At 30.7% G+C, this 24,264-nt stretch overlaps 2 protein-coding genes across 2 annotated transcripts in view; one reads left to right on the top strand and one right to left on the bottom strand.

Moving 5' to 3' along the window:
• LOC111034542 (F-box/LRR-repeat protein 16) overlaps nt 1-3,874 on the top strand; it is a 30,407-nt gene extending 26,533 nt beyond the window's left edge. Inside the window, exons 3-5 of the mRNA XM_022315815.1 lie at nt 1,775-1,970; nt 2,812-2,960; nt 3,401-3,874. Of these exons, the coding sequence (XP_022171507.1) occupies nt 1,775-1,970; nt 2,812-2,960; nt 3,401-3,549 (494 nt within the window). The 3' untranslated portion in view covers nt 3,550-3,874. The remainder of the gene's footprint in view (nt 1-1,774; nt 1,971-2,811; nt 2,961-3,400) is intronic.
• A 7,244-nt stretch (nt 3,875-11,118) lies between these two features.
• Nucleotides 11,119-15,429, bottom strand: LOC111034547 (cysteine sulfinic acid decarboxylase). Its single transcript, XM_022315822.1, has 8 exons — nt 15,274-15,429; nt 14,692-15,164; nt 13,845-14,079; nt 13,184-13,403; nt 12,350-12,497; nt 12,020-12,248; nt 11,688-11,882; nt 11,119-11,524 (listed from the first exon to the last, which is right to left on the bottom strand). Exons 2-8 carry the CDS (start codon nt 15,102-15,104, stop codon nt 11,351-11,353), a joined length of 1,614 nt encoding a protein of 537 aa, XP_022171514.1. The 5' UTR covers nt 15,105-15,164; nt 15,274-15,429; the 3' UTR covers nt 11,119-11,350.
• Nucleotides 15,430-24,264: the final 8,835 nt, after the last annotated feature.

Here is a 24,264-nt window from a genome sequence, read left to right on the forward strand (position 1 = left end):
TGATTCAGAGCGCCAGGAAAAGCATATAATATAATATTATTTACGCGCGCACATAGTCACCCCAACACATTTACAGTATAGGGCTGCGTGCAACTCGCGATACATATTCCTGCCGTATGTATAATATTTTTCTATCGATCCGAAATGAATATTAAATCTGTATATTACTTACGTACATGCATATAATAATATAAGAAACGCAATTCCGCCGTGTAATACCTACACTATAATATAAACTATTATAATGTACACAGTGCTGTGTGCCTCTATAATATTATATATACTTAAATAGGCCATATTATATGATATTATATTGGTACATATTATTATGCGGTGAGTACTTCGAACGAGAGTAACAAAAAGGGTGTACGAGCGCAGTACTCGAATAATGGCAACTATTATATTGTTTTCGCACGCGTCCTTGAACGCGTTTCCTTAATTAGAGTCGCCCGCAGCGACAGTGTTCCTATAGGTATATACCTGTTTCTTACATGTCTTATCCCGCAGGGTTTCGACTTAAGAACGTGAAAATCTTAAAACGTATTATTTGGATGACATTAATTTGTTGATCGTTATTATTATAGGTAATATAGGTATGTTCCTGTAGTCCATGAGTTATTTTCAAACGTGAAAGATCTCATACAGTATGATTAATAACTAATAAGTAATAACTATACATTATGTAGTATATATATATTTATATATATATATATATTGCGCAGGTACCTATGCCTACATTTTTAACGTAGGTAGGTATACCAATTTAAATGTGAATAACTTTAATCCTGCAGACTGTAGTAGTACACTTCATAATAATGCTGTGTCTCGCATACCTAATAAATTTATCAAAATATTTATAGCGCAACGTTAAAGCAATTTACCCGAATTCATTAAACCCAAATTCGTAAAATATAACATCGTATAGGAAAAAAATTAGGCATAAGATTGTTTTACAACTCTATTGTTTTTAAAATATTAATTTATCGGAACCATGTACGTAATATAATAGTATAATGGTGGTACCTACATAACTATATAAGCTACCTATGGTTGGAAGAAAAATGATCACAAAAAGTAGAGTCAGTTAAATTATAATTATCTATATTCTTCATGTCCCAGAAATATCGACCTACTTATAGTTATACAGCTGCAGTAGCACTAGTAAAATACTTATAATAAAACCAACGTTACATTTTATTCATTAATTATTTTCGTATTCTGTCGATCAAATATTATTAATTAATTTAAAAGTGATTTATTAAATCATTAAAATCCATACAACATAATATACATAAATACTAAATAGTAGGTTAAATTATTAATAAAACATATTTTTGTACATAAAAAATCATTTTCGTTCTTGTTGAAACTTGTATAAGCATAAAAAATAACTTAAGCAAAATAATAAAATATTCTAACATAATCGTTAATTATTTATGATGTAGCTACATTCTTGTTGGAGTTTCATTTTCTCTAATTTTGCATGTCTGAATAGTTTCGAAATATTATCAAACTTAGTTATGGAAACTATCCCTTTTTATTGACCTTTGTCATCAACCCTTAGTGTCCAATATTAATTGTTCGTATAATATTCGTACCATCCATTCGGTAATTATAATTAATTCAAACTGAATAAAACAATTTATACATAGACAATTCATTTATTACACTTAAAACTTTGGTAGTGTGGACCTCTCAAACTAAAAGTAGAGATTTTAATTCTGTACATATACCTATATAAAATAATAACTTACATCTTTATGTTTATTTTCAGTTCACTCACTTCCCAATCTTACTGTGCTGAGTTTATCAGGTTGCAGTAAAATCACTGACGACGGGATCGAATTGATCGCTGAAAATCTGCCAAAATTACAAATCTTAGACTTATCTTGGTGTCCTCGTGTTACCGATGCAGCCCTCGAATACATTGCTTGTGATTTAGTTGGATTGGAGCAGTTGGTCTTAGACAGGTAAAACACTATATACATTTGATGTGATAACCACAAACAGAAAAATTATCAATATTCAATTTCTGAGATCAGATAATTAGCAGTTATCTTAAAATATTACTAATAATTCTTATAAAAAATTAAGAAATAAGTTATATTCTAATAGCACAAGACAAGTATCATATTTGTCGATAAATTGATATTGTTATAATCGTTATATATATTAGGTACTTAAATAAAACGGTGACCTTTTTTTCGTATAGCAAAACTATTTTTATCGTTTATTCCAGGTTAGCATTATTTAACCCTTCAAATATCTATAACCAACAGGGCCCGATAGTCGATTTATTGTCTATTATTAATATACCCACATAAAACATAGTTATATTATTTATGTATAAATAGTATTAAAAATAGTACTCAAGTTTTTACTTTTTAGACAGTAAAATATTTGTGAACTAAGTTTTAAATTAATTATACATCGGTAATTGTTAACATGGATTTAAGACAAATATTGAAGTAATTTATTTTGACAAGCAACTGAAAAACGTAGGTACTTTTGAAAAAATTAATACATTTACTTCTTATATTGTTGTTTAAATTTTAGAAAAATATCATAATATAATATCATGTGAAATAAATACATTTTTAGAGGTTCTATATTCTAACAAACGATATTTTATGTCATATATATTGTATATACGGTATAATGCTATGTGTATAAATGTTTTATTACCATTGTTAATAATTGTTTGATCGCAGTAAAATATTTTTAAGTTATTCATGTGGACGTATATTATATTATTATGTTTATGTATGGTTAACTTTTTCAAAAATATGTTTATTATTCTGTATTTTTTAGGTGCATACACATCACTGATATTGGTATAGGGTATATATCAACAATGATATGTTTACAAGCATTATTTCTACGTTGGTGTTCACAACTACGAAATTTCAGTATACAACACTTATGCGGCATGCGACATCTAAGGATACTCTCACTTGCTGGTAAATAATAATTTCAACATGCTACGTTATAAGACACATTTATTATAGCGATTAACATCCAACATGTTGAGAGGGGGAAGGATTAAAACTTAAACTAATTTCCGATCGATGAATTTGAAATTGTGTAAGTTTCATACGAGAGAAACGTGAACAGTTTTGTTTTCACATAAACGCCGTAATATTAGGTCATATAATAATGATAATATCATAAGACATGAATACTACGTGCTTAATTTAAGGACAGGTGTGGTGAATATTTTTACGGAACCACTTACCCTAACAATCATATTATATATCTAATATTCTATACATTAATAAAATGTTTTATGAAGTGTTTAATTCTACACTCTCAATAGAGCCAATTTAAACCATTTATGTATATTTTATTAGATACCCGCCTTTTAATATTTAATATTTAAAGTGAAATTTATTATTTTTAGGTTGTCATTTGTTGACATCCAGTGGTTTATCCAGTTTAATTCAAATGCGAAATTTAGAAGAATTGGAACTGACAAATTGTGCTGGAGCATCGCCGGAATTATTGGAATATTTGCATGAGCATTTACCATCATGTTTAATCGTTAGATAGATATTCATAAAACGTAAACACGACAATAATGGAGGGTTGTTAATTATTTTTTTGATTGTTTATTTCTTTTTTTTTACTTTTTTAAACATTCTTGAGTTTTGATTTTTAGTAGGTGTTTTGAGTCTGTTATAATGTCCGCACACATATCATATATCCCACAATACTTTTATTATTTATTTATTTAAATTTTTAAGTTTGCTGTTTTAAGCAAAACTTGTTGTTATTTTAACTTTTGGAATTAATTGAATTTGGGTTCAAATTACAATATTGTACACACGTACTATTAAGTCATTCTCGCCTAAAAACACTATCGTGATTAGGTGTTTAAAAATGTATGATATTGGCCTTTTCAATGCTTGAATTATTGTAATAGGTAGGTATGTACAAAATGTGCAATAATTAAAAATATAATATTTACCATTATAATAAACCATTAACTTTAAGACAATATCAAAAAAAAAAAAAAAAAATTGGCCGATTATATAGAAAAGAAATATATCTAAAAAAGTTATGATATTATTATCTTAAGTCTTAAGACAATACTATAAAGCATTTACGAGTTTGAACTGTTTGGAGTAGACAAAAAAAATGTATAAATATGAACCGAATGCCTATAGAAAGGAAATATTAGACTTCGTCTACTACAGTAGTAAATTCTGTCTATGTTATAATGATTTGGCTTTAATAATTAAGATGTAGGTGCGCATGATAACTAATTAAATTATGAAAAAGCAAAAAAGTTATATAAATAGTTATGACTTATGAGTACAGATGTCAACGCTTAAATTAAGAATATATTTCGTATTGTGTAATAACCAACTTACCGGCCCAATAACCATTTAAATAACATAATACTTAATATTATATTATCTATAATCTATATATTTATAAATAATAACGAATAATAAAAATTATAAGTGACATTATAAACGTGCAATTAGAATATTTAAAATTTACCAATGTTGTATAATATGTTACCTTTAAGTTGATGATAAAGAATTTTAGAAAAACAACATTTATTAAAATATTATGTTCGAAGACAAAAATTGTTTTTAACAGACTCGCTACATGAAAAATATGTATTATTTCTTCGTTTGTTTGTTTTAAATGTTTGAAAAATAAACAATAGGTATATATTTATAGAATATTTGACGTTAAAAGACTATAAGATAAAAAAATAACGTATAACAAATAACAATAAAGTTCCTGGTGGATTCAATACGAATAATCGTAGAGAAGAAAAAAGATGTCGTTATTCGTTATTGCAAATTATAAAATGTCAGTCATGTATACAAACAATATTTAGGTTTAGTTTTGATTATTCGCGTTTTAAATTTTACACGTGTTATGTATATGACTAAATTTATTTAAAGCTATTCGTTTTGGTTAACTACTTACACAATGATTTGTATACTTTAAATGTGTATTTTAAAAAGTTAAAAATGAAGACTATTTTTCTTTGTGAAATATATATTTTTAGATATCTAAACTGTTCTAACCACCTTCGAAGATCAGCTATGTACATAATGAAAGACTGATGATGCCTTTTTATTAGGTAACTTAGTATTAAAAATACATTAAAAATTGTCATGACAATGCAAAAAAAAAAATGTAATCTGTGTGCGACATATAAAATGTTATATTTTAATGATTGTCCCCAAATTTAGTTTTTAGAAAGATTTTTTTTGTGATTAGTTTATTATATTTTAGTGTTGTGAATATAATTTATAATTATACTTAAATAGTATATAACAAAAAATACAAATATTATTATATCTGTTTAAGTAATTTAGAGAAACTGTTGGTTGTACATTTAATAAAAATAAAAGACTTGAAAATTTTTTTTATTTTTTTTATGCAATAGGTACATTTTATTTTACTATAATGATCAAATCTGACCTAACCATTATTTTGTTTTTGTAATACAGGTGTTCATTTTTGAACTGTTCTAAGCAAATTTCTTATTTTATTTTTCAATCAATATTTGCTCACTGAAATAAATTACTTTATACTTACATTTTAGTTTTTATACTATACCTATAAAATATACAAATACAACTTAAAATGTTAGTTATTGTTAGAACATGTAAAACGAATAGATTATACATTAACATAATATATTGTTTGTACTTCAACATGTCTCCTTTTTTAATTAATTTATTTAGCACTGTAATTTTTTTTTTAAATAATTGATTGAATTTTTACCATGTACTTCAGAAAAATAATTTTTCAACTATAATATATATATATATGTGTGTGTATATAATATATATACATGTATATAAACTTGGTACCTTATATATAATAAGCTATAAATGACCAATAGAACTATAATAAATCTATAATAAGAAAAAGTGGCAATTTTATTAAAATTTAACGTTTAAGTTTAAGATTTAGTATATTTATGTGTACTGATAAAATAAAAATATACACTAAATTAACTTATATATAATAACCATTATGAGTTATGACCTGTAATCCTGCAGATAACTAAATTCAGATCCGTATTAGAATTCGTGCAGATCATATAAATAGGTACCATAATAAATAGACAATATAGTACCTAAATACGATTAATGAAGCTAAGTTGCATTAACTGTTGCAAGTTATAAACAATTTAAAATGTACAAATATTTTACTATATCTATAAAAAAAATCAATAACTTGGTTCAAAATTAAAACATTATTAAAAATCCTACACATGATGGGGCTTAATACTCTTATCTTTACATTTCATAATGGGTCAGTTTTCTAAGTAAAAATGAGATGAATTCTTTTGAACGTAAAATTTGCCTTGCCATACGCAATTAGTAAAACGGATAGAACATTTACTATTGTACGAGTAGGCCAAACAATACAAGTTATGGTTTTAATGTTTTTTATACTTGCTGGCTACTGCAATGAAATAGTAACTCAGTAACTTTTGTTCTAATAAATATTTTTTTATATTATTTATTGACTTTTGCACTGAAAGTATAATATAACATTTTTATTTTGTTCTTTAATAATACTCTAAATAAAAATTTTAAATCTGATTTATATATATTTTTTTAAATTCAAAATGGCCAATTCGTAAATATTGCTTTTAGAAAAATTTTGATTGTCAAAACATTTATTTCGATTAAGTAGATATTTCATTTGTCTGCAATGGGTGTTCCTGTTACACCCTGTATAATATGATATCGTTTTTGTAATATTTTGATGAAAATCGAACAGAAGTCGGACGTAGAATTATAAATTATCATAGAATAATATTATAACACTCCAGCCATGAATAATATATGATAAATCATAATTATCAATTCGAATCGAAGCGTCGATATGATAAGATAATTAGTAATATATTATAAATAACATTTTTTGAAATTTATCGTGTCGTATAATTAGAGGTATCCCATCGTGATATGTCAAGTCCCTTGCGACTAGAACATTTCGCTAAACGCGGCGGCGTAACAGATCGTACCGTCCTCCGGTATCGGTTGACGGCCGTAAAACGATTGTCGGGTGGTCGATGTCACTCGTCGCAGAGTCTGGTCGAGTTGGGTCGCCGCCGGACTGGAGTGCTGCTGCAGTAGCGCTGGATCGGTGACCCGCAGACCGAGCTGCTTGAGAGGCCCGTCGGGAGGTGGTCGGCCACAGAACGGTTCGACTCGAATGCTGCCGCCGACCACCGTCCTCAGTAAGAACTCAGCGTACTGTGATCGGACCACTTGATCATCGCACCGATCCAACTTGTCTAGCCACGCGTCCACCGTGGACCGGTCGCCCGCCGCCAACTGCGTGAGTGCCAAGGCCCGCACTGTTCCGCGGTCGCGAGCGTACGCTTCTGACGCAGAGGTGATTTTGGCCGAGTCTCGTTTCGGCGGCGGCTGCTGCGGTTTCAGCTCCAGAACTTCGTTGTACACTTCCGCTCCACCGGAATCGGAGGGGACGGTGTACTTCACTTCCGCTGCGACGTCCTGAGGGTGCTCATCTGAAGCGACTTCCGAAATAGACTTTTCCGACGTAACGTCCGATCGCCGTGGCCCGCTGCTGCTGCCACCGCCAAGTTCAGACGGTTTCCTACTCTTTTCACTCGTCATCGAAAACTTATACGGTTGAACCTTATATGTATACAAGCTTCTTGTATTGTATTTATATGTTTATATCGCAATGCCGCCGGCTCACTGTTTTCGGCGTAAGACCGACGACGTTAAAAAGCGATTGTGTGCGCTCTCGATCAATCAATACTCGCACATAATATTATACCATTATAAATGTTACTGCGGCTGTGGTCTTTAAACAGTCTGGGAACCTATATACACTATTATGAGATGGAAAAAAACTAACATATATCATCGTTATGGCGACAGACATTGTGCATTTGCGCCGTCTTCCGAACAGAAAATACTTCAAAACCACCTCGTTCGTGAACAATTGAAACTGATTAATTGCGTCCAAACGATAAACCAGCCGGTCGACGACTTTGTCCATGTTGATTAAAATCTTTTATATTTTCGTGAAATTAGTAGGTACCTAAAAAATGTCATTCTATAGAGTGAAGTGTTTTAAACAATAAAATTTTAATTGGAAGTGGGCGACGGTGACCGGTTAACTGGTGATGGACGATGGTGGAAAAGTCAGACAGCCTTTGCGTGGCTCCGGTTATAGCTTTAGGGCACATTCGATCTGCTTGTTGCCAATCACGTCCCAGAGCAACTTATTCGATGGCGCAGGATTGTGCCTAGGTGCTTACTGCGATTGACCGAACTGAGCAACAGCTAGCCCGTACGATGTGTCGTGTACTCGTGTTGCCGTGCGTTTAGGTTAGGTTAATACCTTATCTTCTCATTCGACGACGTGTATTGGCGGCAACGTTTTCACCAGCTGGCGGTCGAATTCATAATGCTGTTCTATGTTCACTCGATGGGTAATCAGATTTTCAACGATTTGGCGCTTTTCGTGTGCATTGACATACTTTGGCATTCAAGAGATTTGACTGACTCGTTGAGGGGATGTCGTTTCGGGGGTATAGATAATAAAATACTGCATATTTATTGAGTAACTCTAGATTAACCAACCGACCAACAGTAAGCAAGGTTCAACATGGTTATAATTGAATGACAATATTTTACATTTTTTTCTTTAATATAATTGTATTATTCAATATACAGCTGATATCAATGATCAGTCGTGATTGACATGAACGCATATAGTGTATGGTAGCATTGATGCATTGATCATAAATACTAATAGGTATTTATAATCAATGATGGTAGATACCTATACAACTAGAGAGCCTTAATAATAAGAAAGTGATCAACCAGCTGAACGTTTTCTATAAGTTGGCTGTTATCACTGATCATGGGACCCATTTTTCGTCCAAATAATCTTCTAGTTTATTCAAAATCTAGTATAGACGTACCACGTATAGTATATTGTATATTACACAGTAAACAGTAAAATGTTATTTATTTATTTTCTGAAACTTTTTAATTGAACCGTGTGGGCATGCCGGCATGTTGATACTGCAGTGTATTACTACTTGTGAAGTTACTGAAGTTTATTGAAATCATTTTTAGTTACTCTGAGAACGGATAGGTACATGAGATGATTGCTGTAAATAATTAATAGAGTGTACAACGATTCAACATTCGTCTGATCCCTTAGAAGTAGAAATCATAACCACAGCAGAAATGGACAAAAAACCTCAACAAAATCTGTAGATAGCAAAAGATAAAAATTTGAATCGTTAATACGTAATTATAAGCGGTTTTGCTTGCGTCGTATCAACGCTTATGCGTAATTGGTATATTTACTGAATCTATACATTTACTTTGACATTCAACTGACAATAATTTAAAAATACGTTTACTAAAATATAATTTCATATAATATAACCAACTCTGATTCAAAAACAGTTAAAAATTGAAAAATATCTCAAAAGCCCAAAAATAGCACTAAAATCTAAAAATTCGTAAATTATGCAAATATATGCAAATATAATTTTTAATTTAAGTTATCTGTATCATAAAATAAATTTTTAGCTTACTCTGCTATTTCTTATGCATCTTATGAGAAATAGATATACAAATGCTATGAAATCCTAACCCTCGGAATTAAGTACATAATATGCAATAGAGTATATTGTAAAATAATAATTGTATTGTAACATTTAATAATTTTTGATTATCACAAGAGTGATCAACTTAATGTCTACTTAGTTTTGCCAGAAAAATTAAAAATTATTGATCTGTCAAAAATAAAACTACGCAGAATGACTCCTGGGTGGATGGCTACAAATAATGATCAAACTATTATTAAATAATTTAACTAACAATAATCAAAAAGTTAAAAAAAAAAAAAAACATTTTTCCAAGATGTAGATACTGACTTTCACTATGTTATGGGATTTTTTTTTATTAAATGAGAAGTATATTATACAGTGAATCTTCCATATTGCAATAAAAAAATATATTGTTGAATGGAAGTTTCACCATGTGTCAATGTATAAATGATTTGCAATTTGTGGTGATTTACTGTCACTGCATAATTTTAGTCATTGGTTGAGTACTTGGATATATTACATATATTCAGTGATTCAGTGTCGAGTTTTGGAAAAAAATGCACCTATTTGTGTATACATAATAAGCTTCATAATATATTAATCAACAGACGTGGAACATTATACGATTCCAATAACAAATCGCCATTAAAAGTATTTATAAGACGTAATTTTTGTAACTATATCCATTATCCACACAGTATCGCAGTCATCCGTGTATGGTATTATCACAGTTGTACTCTGTTGTATAGAGAGTAAACAAAAAAAAGGCGAAAAAAAAAACGAAACTCTCGGTTGATCGACTGAATGAAATCCATTATATTTTCAAAAACGTGACGTATATCATTATGGTTTAACAACGATAATAAGCAAAATAATAATTGACGAACCAATCGCATGAACGCATGAGCATGTGTCTACACTCTACACTCAATACATTATTAGGTATTTTATAATTTTTAACATAAGAATGTAGTTTAAATTAATTATGAATTATTTAATTGAAGGTACATAATCTAAAACATTTTTCTTTGAAGCATAATTCGATTTTATTTTTAATTTCAGTTTTTACTGCAGGTAAATGTTCTCATTAATTATTAATATAACGATATTATGAATTAATATTTATTCGTTTACCGTTGTTGTAGTAATCAACATTTGTCATCTATCTAACACTCGTATATCCTAGAAATATATTGTGATAACCCTCACATTATAATGATTAATTTGTTTTGAATTTTAACTATTTAAATATTAAATTAATAGCTAATTTTACTTCCTCGTGCATTGTGAATAAAAGAGAAATTATCGACCTTGGTTGAGTAATGTTTGATTTTGTTGTTTTTTGTTTTACTCATTGGGTAGACGAATGACCTTGGAAAAGTGCAATGTACACTTCCCGTCTTATAGAGGCGGTAGGTATTTTTGACAGTAAACTCTACTGTGAAGTGAAAAATGAATACAAAAAAAAAACTACAGAGTTAAATAAATATATATTACTATCAAGTATCAATATACAATGCATATAAATTATAAATTATAAATTATATTTGGTAACATATTATATTGATCATAATACACTAATGATAGTAAACTCTCTTTGTCTCTATACTGGAGCTTACATATTTAACAATATTACAACAATATAATCATAATATAATTTAGTATACCTATCGCGCTCGATTGTGTACGAACAATACAGCGCGTGAAAAATATAATATATTAAAAATCTATGTAAGGAACTAACAACGAAAATAATTACAAATCCGAACCCAACCGTTCGATTTCATTCACGAAATAATCCATATCATTTTGATCTAACGACGAGTTTTGAAGAACAAGTCGGAAGAAATTCGGCAAATCGTCGGCTGGCTGGTACGTGATCATCATCGTTCCTTCCTTCATCATCCTCTCTTTAATTTTCGGCGCCACCTGTAATCACCAACGGAATACGTGGGTATAGTATTCGTGGACGCATTATATAATATCATTTATATGAACAATTAAAGCCGTTTACAACAAAATCAAATAATGACTGATACATCATAATTATTTTTTGGTTTTACCCTCGTATTCTCATATCATAATTATATACCTTGTGCAGTTTATTCTTGAAATCCGGTTCGTTCTGACGTCCGCGCAGGCTCGGTGGTACATACCAAAATGTAATGTTCGTGTACTCCGGTTCTTCGAGTACCAATTTGAAACCAGCTCTGTTCCGTATCATCTCGGTGAAATATTTGGCGTTGTCAAAGTTTTCGTCAACGTGAGCTTCCAATCCGTCCGTTCCCTGTGCGGTGAAAAGCAATTAACAGATCAGTATTGTCACATCGCTATTGTTATTGAGGCTAGTAAAGCGGTTTTTAGTATGAATATTCAAATACAGTTGCCAAATATTGGGTGGGGGGAGGGAGGGGGCGTATGTACCTTGGCTTTCCACATGAACCAAAATTTGAACACATCCGCCCTGCGGCCGCACTGAATGTGCTTATCGCCGGTGTCATACGTCGTGTCGTAGAACTTGTCTTTTTGGAACAGATATTGAGCGCAAGAAGAGTTGCTTTCGGTCAGCACGCGTTCGTGTTTGGTCAAAAACGTTGAACACTGTTGAGGTGCGGTGAGCATTTTGTGAGGGTTCCAGGTGACTGAGTCGGCTCTGCGAGGGATACAAGGAACAACAATTATTAATCGCTATAGATTAAATTTAAAATTTTGACAACATTGATGTTGTGTGTGTTTATTTTTATTTTATTCTACCTGTCGATGCCGTTCAACAGGTGTTTGTGTTTTTTTGACACCAAAGCTCCACCTCCCCAAGCCGCGTCAACGTGCAACCATATTCCGTATTCGTGACAAACGTCAGCAATTTCCGCTATCGGATCAAACGCCCCCAGGACCGTTGTACCTGTAATATTTAATTTGTAATATTAAAATTTGTTATTCCTCATTACAGAGAAAGTATGAAGCTGGTTTTAAATGGTCGGCGACAATATTAATTATTTCTTGGTACAAATTCTGAATGGGATTCTCATGATGATAGCTTATTAATTGCTATTATTACTAAATTATTGCTAAAAGGTTCGAGATCTTTCGGTTTCAGCTACTTTCACTTATTTTTTAAATGAATGGTTTTATTTCAAGTAAAATTATACGTTAGGTTACAGAACTTTAAAACTCAATGAAACAGTTATTACTATTAAAAAGTTTTTAGTTTTTAAACCTTAAATTATTAACGTAATATACGTTAATTATGGTTTTCATTTTAATGCAACTGTGACTGTTCACTGCAATAATAACATACTACACCTATTGGCTATTACCTATTAATTTAAACTAAATCATTTAAAAATCGTAGGCATATGATTACGATCACTAAACATAAGCTCAGTTATAAAATTATTTTGAAACTATATGACTATTATTTCGGATTTCTTTAATATATTTAAATATTATTTAAGTTGTGAATGTCTTTAGTCTATGTAGGTCTATTTATATATTTATGTAAATGTAATAATACAATTTAAAGATTTTGTTACCATATGATACTACGATTAAATGTGATGGATAAAAAATTAAACTCTCCGAACTTACCTGCAGTAGCAGACACCATAATAGGCACTGCTTTTTCTTCTAATGTTCTTTGAATTTGTTGTCGTAAATGACCCACGTCCATTTTTCCTTTGGTGTCTGTGTTGATCAAATACAAATTATCCGAACCGATTCCCTCGAATGCACATAATTTTTTGATAGAGTAATGAGCATCGGCTGACGTATACACTACTAACCTCGGCAATCCATGCATCCCTCTTGTCTGTAAACAAGTATTGATTTAAAATTATAACAAAATATTTTTTTTTGTGTTCCTCGACTTTGTTAAATGATGAATAATCATGTTCGAAATTATATTTTTGCGTTGTTATTATAAATTTTTTTTTTACATTAATAGATCTTCGAATAAAACTGTACATATTAACGACAATAGAGTTTTTATTATCAAAAACTGTCGTCATACAAAATGAAAAGGCAGTCATACTAGACTATACAATAGTAATTCAGTGTTACATTAGGATAATTTAGAAATCTATATATATATAGGCCTGTTCAATTTTACTGAATATTAAGCTTGGATATTATATTATGTTGGTTGACTATTTATTGTAAGCGTATAATACAAGATGAGTCCGAATGTTGTCTTCACAGTGCGTAACTGTATAATAATATAGTAACAGCCCTGACTTATATTGTAACATACCTTGACCTCGGGGAAAGCGGAAAACCTGGCACAATTGATCGCGTAGCCGTTGGCTATCGAACCACCCGGACAGAATATACCGTCGCCCTTGCCTTCGGGGTATCCCAGGAACTTCCTCATTTCCGTCAGAACTGTTTCCTCCATGATGGTCATAACAGGCGCCACTTCGAACGTGTACACGCTCGGGTTAAGCGCGTCGGTCAGCCACTGGCCGATCAGGCCGTAAGGGTCGACGCTGCAATTAGAAAAAATAAGTACATTAAGTATAAGCCCGTAAGACTATGTCGTACATATAGCTTGCATCTTTGACATGACTAGGCCATTAAGTTAGGAGGGGAAAATTCCAGACTCGAGTCTAGCATTTTTTATAGCAAAATAAGACGTGAAGACAGATTTACTCTCATACAGTTATATCTTATAACACTAATAATTTATTATATGAATATTCATAATAAAATCATGATGAGACTTAAATAATACTAAGTTTGTTAAATATATCCATGTAAAATATGGATCGGTTAGTAATAATTACTACACCACAATACTTAGTTTTACCTAAATTGTATTTGTATGTCGATGATATTAACGGTACATGTATTTAAAAATAAGGAAGTGCGTGTACTAGCTCTTAATCTTAACATTTATGTTATTTTACTGTAGTGCACACCAGAAAATAGTATATAAAAAATATACATAGCCACTGTCGAAATGTTTGAGGATGTGGACAAAACCCTTGGATATTTTTAATTTTCAGTTTACAGTTTTTACCAAAAACCAAAAGTAAATACTTGGAGGCGTCAGACACTCTAGTAACAATCACCCCCGACCCTATTGCACACGTACTCACCTGGAAAACAGTTGATTGATGAAGTACGGATGTCCGGTTTTGACGCTGTGCTCGATGGTGTCCTCGATCAGGTGCAACAGGTGGCCGTGGGTAGTGGGCGAACGGTCGAGCGCAAAGTCGAATGCGGCCTGCAGCTCTTCCGGGCTCTTCCAGTTGAGCACCGGGCGACGGCGGTCCGTTCCTCGGAACACAGCTTGCTCGAGCATCAGACGCACCGCGTCCCGGACGAACGCCTCGTGGTCGGAAGCGTTCGGTGCACTTTTGTATCCGCACACCGCCGCCGACAGCGACTCCATTATCGGACTTTGGCCACAGGGCTTCTCGTCCAAGGCGGACGCGGTCACCATTAGCTCGACCGGGCGCGCGGTCGCGTAATCTGTGGGCGCCGAAGCGGCTGGCATGACGATCGGCATGACAATATAATTATACGATTTATATAATATAATGTGTTATGTTATTGACTCAATAACGCTGCAAAATAAAATGTTAAATTATTTTCCGTTTGATTACCTATATCGTCGAACGGTCGCCCACAAAAACGACGTGCAGTGTTAAATATAACGTTTTGTAGCGGTATATACCTTTTTTCCGGCTACGCTCGGCTGAAATACGATCGCTTCGGAATGCGTCGCTAAATGCTGCTGTTATGCCGCTGCAATTGCACGCTGCAAACACTCTGCGGATGAAGTACCGTCGTTTCGGTATGAGTGATGACTATACTGAACCGGCGCACGGTCGAAGGCGGCGCTTTTATACGGTCCGCGAGCTGGTGAAGGTTAATAAACGAACGCGGTGAGTTTGATTTTGAAAATCTTTTCCCCGCCTGTTCCTGCCTCCGGACGGTCGCGTGTTGTGTGTATATAATAATAATATAGTAACATCGTATAATAATAATATAATAGGTTTAATCAAAACTAATTAAGACTGTTGGCGGTGGTGCAGAACGGATCTGTAATTGCGCGGCCGTTTAGGTTCTGTCAGCGGTTTTTAATTTTACCGCACTACCGTAATATCATAATTGGTAGGTAGGTACCTATGAATTATTATAATACTAATTGTTATTTTATCATAATATGTTTACTGCGAATAACGAGCAGATTTTATAGAATATAGACAGTGCATCTGCAATAAGCCAGTAACCGCCTATACCGAGGTAGGTACACGCATAATATATGTACCACCGTAAGCTGTGCGCCTAAAAAAGTTACAGAATGACCTGGGTTAGGCCGCGAGTCGTGACACTTAGCACGAGTCGATGCTTAATTACATTTATACCCAAGTACGAATGACTGTACCGAGTTGTCAATGATAGCGGTCCACCGCTGTGAAACTGAGTTTTGTTAAATATAGACCTAAACATACTAAGATTTGATTTGTGACTTGAGCTGCAGTCACGATTTCTTCGTGTAAATAAGTCTGGTGGTTTGCGTTTAGGCGAGTTTGGGTGAGTTTGTTAACATTGAAATGTGTTTGGATAACTTAGTGTAGTTCGTCTGGGCTAGTGATTTTAGCCTTGCTGCTGTAGAATTTTATATGGTCTAAAATAAAATTTGAAAACTCGACGACAGCAACTATACGGAAACTATTACGATTACGTTAATAAAAATGTATCCCTTATAAATACACATTTTTATATTATACTCATTGCAATTCCGTTTATTTTTTCTATTTCTTATAATTAGCTATCCTTTGACTTGCAGGCAAGAGCACCCTTAGAAAACCTTAGTTCAAAAAGGGCACCGGGAACCAAAAAAGTTTGAGGACCCCTGTAATGTATGCATTACAATATTTTATCTTAATCTTAAAATCAATTTTATCTTTAATATTTTATATTGTACTTCAGATATTTGCTCAAACGCAGTATAAAGTATAAAGAACTCGTCCAAACACATTGTTTTTATTAAGCCAGTAAAAAGGTAATTCGCCCAAACGCATCATGACGCTCAAATATGTCACCAGGTCTTTTGTATTATAAAGTTTTACTATATTATTGTACGATAGTATTACAGCTCTACAGTATATACTTAGTAGTAATGGTAGGTCAACAACAGAACGTGCTGCGTGGCGTATATATCAGATTTCCTGGTATCAGGTCCTACTTACAGTCACCTTAGTACGGATTTCCTAATATTTCTATATTACATTAGTTAAGGTATAATAAGTACTGTTGGTAATTTTTTTAATCACTCTTTTTAATTATTTCCATAAAACAAAATAACATTGTTGTTTTTGTTAGTAAATTGTCTGACCGGCTGTTTAGACGGTATAGGTAGTATAGGTAGTAGGTACTCTCCACGTTGTCTCATATAGTCATATATACATAACACCGTCCTTGTGCCGAACCCAGCGGTAGATTTATTACGAGTATTTTATTAAGTCGACGTAGTAGTAGTAGTAGTAGTAGTAGTAATGGTAATAGCAAGTAGGTATCAATATATTAAGTAGTAGCAGCAGTATTGTATTATATTGTATGTCGTTAGTGAATCCAGCGAATGTGGGACATACCTACTACAGATAACGTCTTGGTAACCTGACCCTCGGTCTTCATAATTAGCCTAGATGCCCGCAGCCTTCCTACTATATGATTTTCATTCAAAGGAGACAGGTTTTTACACGGTTTTAATGTACCTGCGTAAAAATTAATTATTTATTTTTCAGAGACATATGTGAAGAAAAAAATATGAAATAGAACGCCGAGTAAAGGACGCGAGTGTTTAAATCGTGGTGCATTGTTATAATGTTCTGCTATATCAAATGCGATACTGTGACCTATGCTAACCTAAACTTTGGATAGAAAACAAATCTTTAAACGCAGGTATAACTCTTTGACAACTCCAGCCGAGTCCGATCATTAATTACCCACACATAAATTACAAATGTTTTATCTACTTTATGTTGACACGCGCGTTATGTAATAATATCACAGCATATTATACTGCTATAGGCATAACGATCATATAGTATTCATCAATGTTTACATATTGCACACCAATGTCATATCGTATGTAGCACGATTGATTGAAATAATTGTAAAGTGTAGATCAATTATTATTTTACTATAGTTAAATATTTTTGATATTGTCGAGGACAATACAGATTTTCTTAATAATCTAGTTTCCATACTTGCAGGCACATTTTCATTTTGAATGGTCAATTATTTTAACAAGGTATTATTAATTATTTTGAATATGACGAAGATGGTAAACAAAACATGCAGAATGCCAGAATGTAATATGAATATTATACCGTGTAAGAAAAATACGTAGTTGGTAAATCATCAAAAAAAAAAAATTATCCCAAAAAAATATAATATGTAGAAGTCCAAACAAAGATAAATTAATTTGTAATTAGCAGTCACTCATCGTTCTTAAGTCAGGTAAGAATCACAGGTCAAGGACGTTCACAATGACTACTGGAGATTTATATAATACGAATAATATTAAATATTAAAAATTCAAAATGTGTATTAGACGTATACACATTCAAGGTTTCAAGATTTTTATATGTTTGCATTTCTCGTAAACCATTATATTGTGATTTTTGATAATTTTTTAAAATTTAACTAGTCAAAGTTTTAAGAATACATTTATGTATAGTCTTATTTAAAATTAAATTTATTATACTTAAACTTGAATCATATATATATATATAACACAACGAAGCTAAATCTAATGTCATCTAAGAAGTTATTCAGTATTTAATATAATGTCCAAAAACAAACGGAGTCGTGATTCCGGTGTGGACCCTTATCTCTATTATCTCCCTTACATCTCATACTTTGCTTGCATTGGTCCTTGGCCGAGATTTATTATGACGTGTGTTTTATTTTGGTAGGTCACTCAGCTGACTGGAGTTTACAATGTGTGTTGTATTTTGAATTTAAAAACAATATGCGGCTTTGTTCAAAGTTCAATGTCTTATAAGGTTTGACAATAAGTTCAAAGAGTTTTGCAGTTTTAAAATTTTTTATTCAGATACCGTTTCAATACGACATTTTTCAATTCATTGTAACTATCCCTGAATAAAACACATTGTTTAACAATTTATAATTTAAAATATATTTGTTTTACAAAAAGTATTAAAAAAATCAATATAAAACCAATGAACGGGTTCCTCGTTCCATCCAAAACAACAAATAGATAACAAATTATACTCACTTTGCAAATCAATTCATATTTATTTTCATTTAATTTAACGTATTTTGGATGGATCAGTTTTATTTCTGGTGAAGTCAGCCTTGGAAACGAAGGTTATAAAATTGATCTCTGGCTTTAAATTATCTCTTTTCTGCAAAGCAACTTTCGTACCAATTTTAATTCAATGAAAATTGTTAAAATATTTAACGTAAAATTATTGGTGTTTGCATAAAACATGTTCTATATAATATAGTAGGTTTTTGTGGTCTATTTGAATTAATTTTTTTTTAAAGATTGCTGTAATAAATTTTAACTTTCCTATACTTACACAATAAATTAACGGCTACTTGTACTTTTATCAATATCAGTAATATCCATTAGTAGTATTAAATAATTTGGTTAATAGATCCTTAATGAGATTGTATTTACAAACTGTACAGTGTACAAGAATGTTCCAATAAAATACGTTTAATACTTAGGTAGGTATTATACAATACTTTGAACAATACATACCTACTACAAATTATTATTCACAACATTGAGATTTAGTGTTAGTTAAGCTTAAATCATTTTTTAAATGCATTTATCGTATATTTTTAATCGTTATAGTACTTAGCAATAAGTATGTAATCTTTGAAACATTTTAAAATAAAACATAAATTATCATAAATCAGACAACCGGTTTTAAAACTCCACTGGAATTAATAATATATAGATTAATATTAATTGATATAGTTTAAGTTCCTGCCTATTGGGCGTATTGACTATTGTCTATATAACTATTAATAAAATAATTGAATAAGTGAAAATGTGAAATATACTTATACTATTTACTATTCAGTACTCACTCAGTCAGCTGTATAAATGTATTAGTACCATGTATAGGTATTGTAAAATATCCCAACTACTATATACAATTGAACATAGCCAAGTACTTTCATAAAATATTACAATTTCAAATTATTTATTGAGAAACACCTTATAGTTTAGTAATATGGTTTTGAGACCTTACAGTTTGAACTATTTAAAAACTTTAAGAATTTCAAGTACCTATTAGCAATTATTCCTATACCTGAAATAAAAAAAAATAGTCGCTAATATGCTCTAAGTAACTTAAGTTATATTTTATGTCAAAGTTGTATTTTTTCAAAGAATTTTGATGATCATTGATTATTATATTATGTATTTATTAGATAGAAACCGAATTATTTTAAATTATTATTTAACAAAAAAAAAACACTTGCTTAATTGTTCTATTCATTTTATTGATTTTAAATATATTTCGTGTTTAAAGACTACATACAAAATAATATACAACTTACTATTATTTAATTGTGTTATTGTACAGAAGATAGTTGGAGCCGTTGGAGGGTGCCATAAAAATACACATTTCCTTTTCATACTCTATTTTATATTTGCATACACAATACACCTATTCAAAAATAAACATATTCAGACAGGTACCTATACCATATATAAACCTTATCAACAAAACCTATAGTCTTTAACCAAAATAATGTATACCTACATTATATTAGTTTATTTTTTAAACAGTTTTTTATTAATTCTGCAAGAAGATAGTGTGCCCTGAACATGGTCATGTGGGGGACAAAACTCAAAAGTGAACATTTTAATAAATAATAATGACTAAAATTTACATAAATGATGTTAACAGTAAAGCCGTTGAATATCTGGACATGCAGGCAATTGACAAAACATGTTTCCTGGACAATATAACCAAATTGTACTGATTTAATTATACGCAGTACCTATATTGTGAACAGTAATAACTAATAACGTATGTGTAAACAATTTAAAATTATATGATATAATAATATAGGTACTAAATTAACATAATATGTGTATTTAATACTTTGTGTCTTCGGTGAAGCATGAAAGTGAATAATTATTAATCAATAATCAGTATGTTAAATATAACTAAAATGTTGTTGAGACTATTATAGTAGTTATATACTTCATGCCTACAACAATAACTATAGGTATCCTTTATCAATCTGTTAAAATAATTAACTAAATTGAATCATTTTAATAAGGTGAATATTATAATGAGGTAAATAATATATTCTGTTAAATTTATTTTTATCAACTTCCAGTTTTTGCTATAGTGCATGATAAAATTCAACGATTATATAATTGTACAAAATAAACCCAAATTATTATATAATAAAACCAGCTTCCATGAATTGCTTATTATATAATGATTATAATGATCATAAGCATCGAACCGCATTGATTATTATATTTTTTTTACTTCCATCATTCGTGATAAATACTAAAAAATAATTTGAGTATAGTATTTAAATTTGAATAGATATTAAATATTTGAAAAAAACGGAATTTAAGCGGTGAATTTGATCAGCTATTAAAAAAATAATTTATCATACAACCGTTGTTGTTAAAGGGTACATGTTACATGTTTCTATACATTTTTAAATTGTATTATTTCACTGACTGTACATTTATTTTTGCTATCCAGCCTATCTACACTTAAATATATATCGTTTCTATGAAATTTTTTTTCTAGGACTTAGCACAATGATTTAAATTTACAATTGCACAATTATTCGATGTACTAAATGCCTACATAAAATAGATAATTCAATATTGAAACTCATCAACTGTCCTTTGTCAATGGTCTTACACTTCTAAATATAAAAATCTCTTTAAATTATAATATCACATAATCTCCATACATAGTATTATAAAATTATAATCTATAGTTCGATTGACGGCCTTGGCCTATCGCCGATATATACACGATTAATTGGTTAATCGGTGGTATACCTACGATCTCGTTTATTTGAATTAAACATTTTTTGTCTATTTTCGAACGCATTTTCCTCATCATATTTCTTGTATCGAGGAAACATGTAGGTCATAAAAAATGCATATAATTCACCACTTCAAATCAATAAGTAATTTTTAATATTATACAAAAACGTCTTTTATTTTGTAATGTTATATATATACACAGAGATAGGAATAAGTATATTATTATTTATTAGGAACTAATAGTAGGTAACTGATTCGCCTACCAATATATTATAAGTACCTATATTATTATGTCCTATTACATTTTTTATTTTAAATTAATGGAAAAATTAATACATTTATTAGTCATTGTCAGAATGTCCATATCAAGGGCTGTATATTAAGTTTATAACTATTAATCGGCATTTTGAACGTGTATCAGTGTTCAATAGAAACATTAAGACATCAAGTCGGTAAAAAGTGCAGGACTCACGATTCTCTTTGATAGAACAAAACGCGCGACTTCGTTATAAAATGATGTGGGTGTAAGCACGCGGACAATATATTTTGGTTCCAATGAATACGTTCGATTTTCTTATAAACCGTCTAAATTGAATCGTCTCACCGGAAGGATTTTGTAAATGCCCTCGTCAGACGTAATCAAAAAGGGGTGCAAATGCGTGGGAACGAGTTTCGTGTTTCCCGTAACACGCGGACCGTCCGACCGTGCACTTTATGTACGTATATGATAATACGACATTTTGTGTACACGTATATATATATATGTGTTTAGGTTCTTATGTGTATATAAAAAAATATACATATTGTATTGTGTATATTACATAAATATATGACGAACAGGTGAGATCTTATACGTTTGTGCGTGGGTTTTTGTATAACGGTTCCATGTGTACATCTGCCATTTAATTTCGCCTCGAGAGAAGTAATATTCCGTAAGACGTGCATATAAGGCTAAATATATGTTATTATTATAATATATATATATATGTATAAACACACACACACACCGTACGTCTTTTATATATTTCAAGAAAACGGAACGTAGGTATTAAATGGGCATAAATATAATATATATATATAGGTATACAATTATTATATTATATTATGTACGAAAAGCAGTTCAAACACTGATCCCTGTCCCCAGGTTTAAAACATCTCCGACTAGTTCCATATTTCCGTTATTTATATTATGCCTATGCATTATACAGAGTGATCAACCAAGTATGCTTAGCTACGTCTTTCCCTTTAATAATGAATTTATTTGAATTCTGACAGCCGACATTTTTAAATATACTTAAATACCATATTTTCTGTAAATTATTTAGTGAATATTAATAATATAATAATAATAATAATAATAATAATATTAATATAATAATACTGATGTACCTAATTTAAGATTCAAACCATTAGTTTTTAAAATCTTGGAACTAAAATATTTATTAAGGATTAGTTCTTATTAAAAATTATTTTAGAAAAATAGAAAATATATGTAATATTGAATTTATTATATTTATTATATTTGGACCAGTTTTACAAAATGTATTGTAAATAATCTTGATAAATTATTATTAATTACTAAAACATTGATTCTTTGAATTTCTTTATAGCCCATTAACTCCCATCATACCTTCCGAACCTATATTACCATGGATATATTGTTATTCTTAGTCCACAAAGTTAAATAACTCAAAAAACTACGCTGTTTCGATACTGATTATGGTACTTCCGTCAATTTTTTCAAAAAATTATTATTTAAATCTCCACATTACATTATTTAAAACTTAAGTAGTTCCTACAAAAAATTCTCAAGAATTTGAAAATTTGGTCTTTTAGTACATTAAAAAATTCCAAATATCAAATTTTAAAATTTGTATTATTTAATAAAAATGAGCATGATTGACGAATCACCCTGTATACTCACACATGCACAAAATACTCGGTAAAAATAATAATATATGAACGTACATCTGCTGCAGAAGACTTGTTGAGATGAATGCACCATTAGTGTGAAGTTTCGACAATGGTCGAACTGGAAATATCTAGATACCTACCAGGTAAAAATAATAAAAACAATTTGATCGTCAGAGACGCCAAAAAGGTCGGTTTGACACTTTTCTTTTCTTTTATTTCCACGTCTTAAAGCATATGGTTTTTTCTTTCAAAAAATTGTACTACATTCTACAGATGTCCAATCTATTATTATTTTTGATATTATTTATCTTTACACAATAGGTAGGTACATAGTGTTATTTATTTATTGCGACTGTGCGACAGTGCATTACTGCTTACTTGCAATATACCTAAAGTAAAACATTTTATATACCTAACATACAAACATGGATGTATAATTTATCTTGAATCTATTATAATTTATAATATTATATATTTTGTTAAAACACACAAATGATTTCAATCAGGCCCGACTCATGTGTTTAAACACACCTAAGTAAATTTAAGTTTTACCGCCCTTTATAAGGTATAATACTACGTGATATATTTTTTAATGCCACTCTATAGGCGTGGGCACTGGGCCTGTCACCTACCCCTAGAGCCGGGCCTGATTTCAATAAAGAATATTTTATATTAAAAGATCTGAAAAATACGTTTTTTTTTCCAGAACATAAACTATTTTATATAGTTT

The sequence above is a fragment of the Myzus persicae genome, unplaced genomic scaffold (genome assembly GCF_001856785.1).
Source record: "Myzus persicae strain clone G006 unplaced genomic scaffold, MPER_G0061.0, whole genome shotgun sequence".
Lineage (NCBI taxonomy): Eukaryota > Metazoa > Arthropoda > Insecta > Hemiptera > Aphididae > Myzus > Myzus persicae.